We start from the raw sequence: 10,046 nt of genomic DNA, 5'->3' as shown, positions 1-10,046 counted from the left end.
ACAAATGTACTGCATTCTAAAATTGTTGCTATATTAAACTGGATTATACAGTAGACTAGAGACAAAATTGTAATTTCAGCATTTTTAGAACAATAACTGAGTGATTTATTAAGCATTACACGCCTTGTTGAAATGCTTGATTCTGATTGGCCAATCGCGACATTTGCAGGTTCGTTATACCCAGACAACGACCTCTCAAAACTAATAACACACGTAACCCAGATGCAGCAAATATAATTGTATCAGTTTTTTTTTGACAAATAAAATGTAAATTTCTTTTAATAACATATGACATTATATTTACAAATGAATCAACCAAATTGCATGTCCGTGATATCTGCAAGTCGCTTCTTACCTTAAAACCGAAAGTAAACGTCTTTTCCTCACGGAAGGTAAAAATGAGCTATTTGTGAAAATAAGTCCCTACAGTGGGATAAAAGTCCCTACAGTGGGATAAAAAAGTCCCTACAGTGGGATAAAAGATCACACTGTCAGTGCTTATTTCTGAGATAACATCCGGCTGCCTGTACGTTATCCCTTACTTAATTAATTCTCCAAACCATATTGGAACATTTGCTAATTTAAATTTTTGATATTTTTTTTTATAAAGCATAGGGATCTTGTTATTGTGTTGTGAAATAGGGATGTCAAAGCTCCCTTGAGCAATCCAAGCCCACTCTGTTCATTGTGTTGTTGCAAGGCCATCTGTAACTCCACCGTAGCCTTTAATACTGTTCACGCTTGCAGAAAAGAACTGCTGTTCTCCCTGCTATGAACGATCTTGCATTTGTGAACAAGCTCGAAACAAAAAAACCTCATAGCATTGATTATCATGGTGTGGATATCTTCAGCATCTGATATAAATATAACAGAATTGTGGATATCTACAGCGGAAATTCATGCAGCGTTAAATAGGAGTGTTCACATTTCCACATGCCCGTTCTGGTTGAGAGCAGTTTTACCACTCTAAGCGCAAAAATAGTGTCATTGCCCTGCCCTTCTTAGCCATTGTAGGTCAGAGTGTCAAAATGATTTCCCAAAGAGAATTATATATTTAAGAGAGACAAGTATGATCATTCCACTGTCTTTACTTTGGGAAATTGCCATTGGTATTAGAGGTTGCACTGGCTTTGAATTATTAAACAGCTCTCTGATACTCAGCAGATTTAATTAGCATAGCGTAATTATGACCCAAATGTCAACACACTCCATGGCTCACCATATATTAAATACATCTCCAACTGTTCTCCATATATAACTTGGTTTTACCTTCAATCACTTCCTGTTGAGAGATGTGTCACTTTGACAAATTGACTCATTCTCAAAGATTTGTATCTGCCGTAATTATATAGCAAAACTACTATAGCTCAATTTTGAGTATGTACAGCAGAGTTTGTGTTAGACAATTTATACATTGAGGTGAATTCTTGTATATGAACAGTGTATGACAGAATGGTTCAGTCAGCGAGGACATTACATTCACAGCTCGTCTTGGGGCTCAGCAGAAATGTGACTGTCTGGCCTGCAAAATGACATCTTTTTTACGCACTCTGACATATCTAGAGCTGCAAAAATAAAGTGTGTAAAATGTGTATGGGAAGTTTATTCGCAGATTAAAACCAAATCTCCCATGATCCCAGTGATTTCCCATATCAAACGGCTGTTATCTATATGCAAATGATGTGATGGCTTTCTTTCATTTATTTATAACTCAGGAGGTTGGCTGTAAGATGCAAAACGTTCACAGTGGACAAGAGCTCACCAATGTTTCAATTTCACTATCCAAATCATTGATTTATACCACAGAGACAATGCAACATGCATACTTGAATGGCTCCAGCAGGACAACTTTAAAATTCACTTAAGAATATGTCAGGCAGATTTGGTCTGTCAGATGATATAATATAATATCTCACTATCAATCCATCTACCATGATACACAAAGAAAAGGAGAGATGCTTTGCAGGACTGTTTTTCATTCTAAGTGACAGCATAATCTTATATTCAGTTTTGTTGGGTAGTTTGGTACACAGTATAGCAGACAGTCTCAGCATTTTAATATGACTTCAGTCCGAAAAACAATGTTTCTTTAGAGCCATAATGCGTTGTTACAAGTCAGAAGTAAAGAAGGACAAACAAAGACATTTAAGGCTCAGATGCGATTCATACAATTGTTTCTGCATTTTTCTCCTCTGCATTGTACAAGCCTCAGAACTAGAAAGAAAGCAGTAAAAAGGCTGCACAAGAAATAAATATACATATAAAAGGGGGAATGCAAGGCAGGGGGTAGCAAACTCAGATCACAGAATGAAAGCTAGAAAATTTTACCGGAATTGTTCAGAATTTCCACTCGATGATACTCAAGGAGGAGACGAAAACTGTAAGATTGGCTCGTTGTAATACATGTTATAATATATCCCAAAACCAAGTTCCTCTTCGCCTCCTCCGTAGGCGTCATTTAAGTATGATGATAAAAACGACGAGGTGAAAACCCCACGATTCGATGCTGATCCGATTAAAGATCTACTTATTTTCGACAATAAACCTTCAACGCTACATCCCAGTGGCATTGCTGACTGTGCTAAATTATAAAATCAAGTTTAACTTGATCAACACATGATTCTTGCTATCCCTCATTTTGGGCTCATTTTGACAGTGGTGTAAAATCTATTTCATAGCCATTGAAAAAGTAAGAATCGATGGTGAGCGTGGACTGCCATCGGATCGTATCTGCTTTCGTGAACTGAGAAATCCAATTGATCTGGTGAAATCCGGGCTCAAAGAGAGCAATAGATGTACGCTCGCAGGCTTCTTTGCTTTTGCCGGCAATGCTGATAGGCAGTATCTTAGAGACCATTTGATCCCCTTTTAAAGTAATCACCTCCATAGCCATCTATCATTGCATTCGTCAAGGGAACATCGTTTAACATCTGCTTTCTGCCGTTCTAAGCACTGGGAGACAGAGAAAGACCGACCCGCGTCAGAGATGGAGCTTTCGAGTCTTTATTACAATGACAGTACAGTACGTAGTTAACTTCTTGCCCACTGAGGAAATACATACAGTATTAGTGGGTCTCTTACCGCCGGGGTGGGAGATTGTGAAGCTGAAGGGGTGTGCCAACGCTTGGCAGGGAGGTGCATTTTGAAATCATTCTGGATCCAACTCTGGCATGCATGGGGAGAACAGGCCAGGACCGAGCTGCGACATAATGGCTGACGAAATGAGATTAGCATTGGCCAGTGTTCCACAGACATCCTAGCTCCACCAGTCTAATTTAATTAAAGCAGAAAACAAGAGTTTATATCTTTATGACTGGGAGGAAGCCACTGTATTGAAAACACTGACAAGGGCCATTAATTGTTGCATCCTGTATGCGCCTGCTTGCGCACGTGCGTGTACGCGTTTGTGGGAAAACGACGTCCTTGCGTGCAGCGTTTTAAAAGTATTTAGCAGAGATGATGTACTTTTGTATCCAAAACTCGGAAGAAAATTCGCATTTCAGCACTTCTGGTTTCATCGCCAAAAAATCGGTCGTTTTTTTAAATGTTTTTTTGGTTAGATGCCTAAAACAAAGTTTGGTTAACAAAACATCCAAGTATTTTCATTCTGTGACATAAAACACACCAGTAATAACCCGCTCGTGATTACATGTTTAAAGCTTTATCGTGTCTTAAAAACAGCAGTAGCTAACAAGTTGCTAAATGCCACTATATCCTTTGGCGGAGAGAGTATCATAAACCTTTGTTGATGACAGAGCTTTTTGTGATCTTGGGAAAGTCTTTGGGTACATTCTGTTGGCTTTTGGTCGAATGAAACAGTGATGTGCCGAGAAATGCACCCCCACGGTGTAGTCTACGTGATACACAGGCGTAAGGATGCGTAACAACATCATTTTGTGACAGATAAGTGCGATGTACTGACATTTGGACCATTGGATATGAAACAAAATGTGATCATAAATGGCAAGAATTTAAATCACACCATTTCACTGTTTTTGTAAGCCTGTCCCTAAACTACTGCTATTTTGGGTGACGCCTGTAGCTGCAGCACCTGAAATTTCAGAAAATGAGCCCCGCTGTGCGCGGGGTCCCCCTCCGTTGCGATAGCGTCCCGGGATCACAATCGCATACTCTGTCCGCTGGTGTATTATACTTTTTGCTGACAACTCACCCCTACTTTTAAAACCACATAATGAATTAACATACATACAGCTAAACTTCAAGTTCCCATTTGCCAAATAACATAAATACAGATTATCAGTGGTTTGAATAGCCTGTTACTGACTTCACTCCCTTCACTATTATATGCTAACGTCATCCTCCTATATGCGGTAAATGTATTTCAATTCAGACTGTTGATAAATATTGCTCGCATCGGTAGCTTTGTCTTGTTCATATGGTCTCGATTCCTCTTGAGGAACAACTTTGAAGCTAATCCGGCTTGTGCTGTCCCAGGTTGATTCCACAAACAAGCAGGTTTTGATTTATGGTTGCTGAGGGATTTCCACTAAAAATAAAATAAATCCACTCCCGTCTCTTCGAGGTTAGGACTCTGTGCAGCGACTACATTGCATGTTGTCCACATTGCATGTTGTCCACAAACTTTAGCCATGGCATCACGTACAGGGTTGCTAGATGCACCGGGGACCCAACTATAGCACTAAAAGACAGACCAAATTTGACTTTCATGCAATGGGTTCTTTAACTGGCTGAGTTACACAGTGCTTAACAAAACCAGTATGTCCCCCAGGCTGCCATTGCTATTGAAATCTTGCTTGCAATAAATCTTTCATAATGCTCTTGATTACATATACATGCATACTTTGTGCATTCGTGAGTGTGGTGGTGCTCATGGGGTGTCGATCTGGGACGGGTGAGTGTGCTGGCGGTTGGAATCAGAGTATTCTCACTACAAAAATAGACTACACCATATTATGCCCCCACCATATTATGCAACCCCCTCAATGACATGGCTCTCCGATTGGCTAATTCTAATACCACCCCACACTTAATCCTAACCCTTACCCTTACCCCCACCTAATCCTAACCATAGTGGGGAAGGGGGGTGCATAATCTGGTAGGGGTGCATTTCTCGGCATTAAACCGGTGCGGCGCTAATTTACGGGTCGCCCAACCAAAATACGGAAACCCATAAACATTTAAATAAAGGATCAACTAACTAAGAAGAATCTTTGTTTTATTGAGTTATATTTCAGTTTTAAACACAATAAACACCTGCTAGCAAGCAAACTATAGAGTAATTGTAAGCAGTGACCGCGTTTGCTTTGTGATGTTTTCCACTCCACTCATGCTAGGCCCACAGTGAAGCACCTAATCATTGGCAAATGTGGTTCAGTGTTATTGTCTCTCACCTCTCCATGCTTTTATAGTGGAGTGAAATGAAAGGCTCTCTGCCACCTTCCTGCCAATGCCAATTAGCCCAGGTCAGAGGTCATGAGCTCTATAGTGCACTCACCGGTGCTTCCAATTCGCTCTCGCCATGCTAATAGCTTTAATGATTATAGTCACATTCACATTTACAATTTTGGAGGTGACAAGGGACAGTTCACACCTGTAGAGAACAGGGTTGGCATGGGGGGAATTTGGATTTTTTTTAATGCAGAAGCTGGTAGAACATAAGTGGCATCGGTATATTGGAAGCACTGCTGGACGAATGCCCTTAGATAACATAGCCAACGTGAATACAATTGAGAAGATTTTCAACTTGGACCATTGGGTCTAAAATAACACAGTTATGGGGTTACTGAGGTAATATTAAACCATAGTTGCAGTTTTAGCTTTCCAGTGTAACAGTCATACCATGGTACCCTCTACTGGTTAACTAAGAACTTACACTTAAAGGGATAGTTCACACAAAAATATAAACCTCAATCATCATTTATTCACCGCTCAAAACCTGTATAGGTCTCTGTATTCTTCTGTGGAACACAAAATAAGATATTTTGAGAAATGTCTTTTGCATACGAATGAAGTCAAGGGGTCCAATGTTGTTTGGTTACCAACATTCTTCAGAATACAGGTTTGAAATGACATGAGGATGAGTAAAGGCTGTACAATCTACTTTAGTATGTAACGAATGATCTTTTAACATAGGTTAACATCACCTCTAAAGTGTTTTTTGTGCTTATATCGAGATTCCTTTAAGGAAAAATTGTACGTGCCATAGGAAAGCCCCGTGTGAATTAACATAATGAGCCCATTATTGCTTCCTAATGGACATCAATATTTACCTACTCTAAGGTCCCAGAAAGGCTTTTTCTATGCTCAGTGTGTACGAAAGGAAAAGCATGTCTCGCTCTGTGTGCCTTCAGAAACGACATGGAAATTAGGATAGAGCAGTAGCTTCCTGGTGTCGCATGTGGGCGTTCCGATGAAAAGGTCAATATTATTTCTCTAATGCATCACTTATGTTGGAAAGCAGGAGGAGGAAAGAGGGAGGGCTCTCGCTCGTCTTATTAACATTTATGAATAATTTAACCTGCCACGGCTGGCCATGGTCCACGCACATCATTTCTTAATTGCAATCAGAGAGAGGAAGCGGGCTGATGCACAGTGCATGCGAATGGTGGGTTGGTGCAACTCCAGCCAATGACTTACTGTAATAAGCATCAAGCTTTGCTTCATTGTTGACCTAATGATGCGCTGTGTAAACATGTCCCTTTAATTGGCATCATGTAGCGAATAAAAACAGTCCAACTGGGTAACAATCAGTGAAGGGGTAGTCTAGTGTAAATAGATCAAAACTCTGCTCTTTGAAAAGCGTGCACAATTTCAGTTGTTGAAATGGGGTTTTGGCAGTCAATAATGAGCATGCTTAAGGGAGTTTAGTAAATTTGCTGAACCTTCTCATTTCGCCTGGCCCGGCTGCTAATTTTTCAGAGGCAAACATTTTTACAAAGCAAGTTAAGTCGTGGCCAAATTAATGGAGCTCCGGTGCAAACTTTAGATTTATGGACGCCCAATTTTCTTTCTAATCCCTTGTTATTGTGCCGTTGTAATAAATGATGAAATAACTCGAGACATGTTTGGCTACAGTTTTTCAAATGCGGCGCTTTCCAACATTTCAAACACAAAACGTTCTGTATCTTGGAGATGAATATGCTACCAATTTAATTAAGTCCATCTACAGACCGCTCCAGTCTACCCAGCCGGATGTTTGTTTGCAGATGTAACAATTATATGAACATCATATTAACATAACAGAGAGTGTCCAGATATCTCAGACTTGTGTTCGTTGTAGCTGCATTGAACGCTTTGTTCGGCAAAACAAATCAATTGAGACGTTTGAAGAGCTATTCTGATCAATTCAATCTGAATGTTTGGTTTGTCTCTGTATCTTAAAGTAAAGCTGTTCTTTCTAAAGTCAAAACAACAAGACATTAAATAACTGCAATTAAACTACTGAGACTCACAATTATACTGCAGGAATATTTTATTACATTTAATTAAGGCAGTTGAAAGCATTTAAAAAAGCATTTTTTTAAGATTGTTTGCTTATCAAAAGAAAGAACTTCTTCAGGTACAAATATATAATAAATCACTCAGAGACATTACACAAGCACATATGCCTATCGCATAATTATTACATACTCACAATTTTGATTCACATAATTCATTGCCGTTTTAAAATTATACTTTTTCACTTGATTTCTATATTGTTCATTAGTAAACTACCTGGAATGGTATCTATTTATTGCCATTTATATGAAAGAAACAACAGCTCTTAGCCATCCCGATCAATTCATTTCAATTTTGATTGCTAGATCTTTAGAGAGAGGGGGAGCGAAAAACAACAACATTGCACTCTATTGTTTCAAAATAATGCAACTCTTTTTGTTCCAGCGCAATTATTCAAGCATAACCGGTCTGGGAATATGAAGCAATTATTTTCGCTGGCTAATTACTCGTTTTCATAATAAAGGTAATTTTTCACACAGCAATTATAAGTGGAATCGAATGCTCTGAAAGAGACGTCTGCCCCTCGCTTTCTTTTCTCTCCGGTCAGGTGGAGCCACAGTGTGCTTTAGCAAACGGGATTAACAGGCAGGCCCCTCTTGGGCACGTACCGCGTTGTCCTGGTAACCATTTTGATGCAGTCGATGATGGGGCACACGCTCAGGCAGAGAGTACAGCCGGTGCAGCTGTCCATGATTACAGGAAGATGGGTCTCTGGGTCAAACTTAATAGCCTGCAAAAGAAGAGAAAGGGGAGGGAAAAAGCTATTACATTAGAGCAATTATCGACTCTCCATAGGAGGATTTCCCCACTCCTGGGAGAGCTTTTCAGGGCTGCGAAAAAAGCGACAATGACAGCACAACAGTGTCGTTCTTTAAGGTAAATAGCTGGCCTTCGTCTTTGCTTACCAAGCCTGATTAATTTCGGTCGCTATCCCTGTACTGAAAACATAAAGGACCAACCTGAATGGCGGTGAACTCTATTATAGGCTGACCTCAAAACACAACATATAATCGGAAAACAAACCTCTTTTATTCTCTAAACGAAATGTGATGGGATGAATCCAGGCAGCGTTTCATCTTATTATCTGATTGTGGTTCCTATAATTTGTGTGTTGTTACCTGGTAGCCCGAGTCGTTGCAGGTCATGTAGCATTTTCCGCAGTTGATGCACATCTCTGGATCAATGAGGGCCTGCACTTGTTCTAGGTTGTCCAGCTCCTGGTACGCACCAATGTGCTTTAGTGCTCTGGCGATCACATCCTTGAAGAAGACGAGAGGCGGGGATTAAACAGCGAGAAAAACTGACAAAAACAGTTTGAAAGGCAGCGTTCCAGCCTAAAGTTTGCTTAATGAAATCAGCAATAGTAGGAGCAGATAGGTTTTGATGTCTGACTGCTAGTTTGTGATCTCCATTTCCTCCTCGAGATCCCTCACAGCATAATCACCCCGAGGAATAAAGCCTTTTAATGTTATGTAGAGGAACACTCCATGTGATACAAGAGAGCTTCCGGATGAATCGAGGGCAGTCTTTTCATGTCTAAGTTGGTAATACAGCCTAAATACTAAATATTGTGTAAAAAGTGCACATTTGTAAAGCCTCTGAAGCAGAATGGTGAAGTTGTAGTCTTACCTGGACACTGGGGATTAGTTTTTTGGGGACGTTAACTCTATCGGCATTAGCATCCGTGGCCACACTGTCGCTGGCGTATGTCAGGCTCTTCTTGTACTTTGCTATGGCTTGAGTTTTCTTCTCCATGTATGGTCCAAAGCTCGGCAAACTCTTTTGGACGAAAGGATTAAAGGAGAAACAAGATGCTTTTTGTTTAAAGATGTTCTTTGTAGATGAAGGATGAAATTCTGCAGTTTAATGTGAGCAATAATGTACAGCAAGTCATATGTTGTGGCAGAATAAACCCCTAGATCAGGAATCTGGCACAAACTAGAGATGAAATATTGATTTAAAATATTTCATAAGGTCATTTGAAAACAAATACAAACCTTTGGCGAGTTTTCATTTCGGCCATAAGGCAAAACACAAAGTTCCAACAAGACAAACATGCGATGTGGTTTGTTCCTTTGTAATATAATGTCATGTTATTAATCAGGCATATTTATATTTCATTTATTTGTAAAGTCAAGATGATTAGAAGTACCAAGATAACCTTGGGTTATTAATTGTATTGGTTATTGCAACTGACCAGTCGGAAATAAGTGTTTAAAACAGTATTAATAAATAAGTTTATTTATAAAAGTCTTCAAAAGCTCAGTTTTCTCTATAATTAAAAGAACACAGAAATACTCCAAATATTTGTTAGTAAACACCTGCATTAACACTTTAGTAAGAAAATACAATCTAATTGTATATATATATTTTTTGTGTAGAAATGTCTTCTTACTAGTATGTAACCTTTAATGACAGAATACACTGAAAGTACATTCGTATCCATACTGTATATCCAAATAAACCCTAAAATTGTTGTTTTTACACAAACGAAATGGAAGATGTGCTAAAAACATTTCTGCGATCACGTCCCACATCCATTTAAAACAAAAGTGGTTGCAGTTCTA

General features: G+C 39.3%; 1 protein-coding gene across 1 annotated transcript in view; it reads right to left on the bottom strand.

Annotated features, from left to right (window-relative positions):
• Nucleotides 1-7,435: 7,435 nt before the first annotated feature.
• Nucleotides 7,436-10,046, bottom strand: part of dpydb (dihydropyrimidine dehydrogenase b) — a 120,436-nt gene continuing 117,825 nt past the window's right edge. The window contains exons 21-23 of the mRNA XM_056743741.1: nucleotides 9,109-9,258; nucleotides 8,598-8,738; nucleotides 7,436-8,209 (exon numbers count right to left, since the gene is read on the bottom strand). Of these exons, the coding sequence (XP_056599719.1) occupies nucleotides 8,045-8,209; nucleotides 8,598-8,738; nucleotides 9,109-9,258 (456 nt within the window). The 3' untranslated portion in view covers nucleotides 7,436-8,044. The remainder of the gene's footprint in view (nucleotides 8,210-8,597; nucleotides 8,739-9,108; nucleotides 9,259-10,046) is intronic.

This window comes from Triplophysa dalaica, chromosome 3 (genome assembly GCF_015846415.1).
Source record: "Triplophysa dalaica isolate WHDGS20190420 chromosome 3, ASM1584641v1, whole genome shotgun sequence".
Taxonomy (NCBI): Eukaryota; Metazoa; Chordata; class Actinopteri; order Cypriniformes; family Nemacheilidae; genus Triplophysa; species Triplophysa dalaica.
Note: the sequence above shows the minus strand (reverse complement) of the source record. Positions and strands in the feature narration are given on the sequence as shown.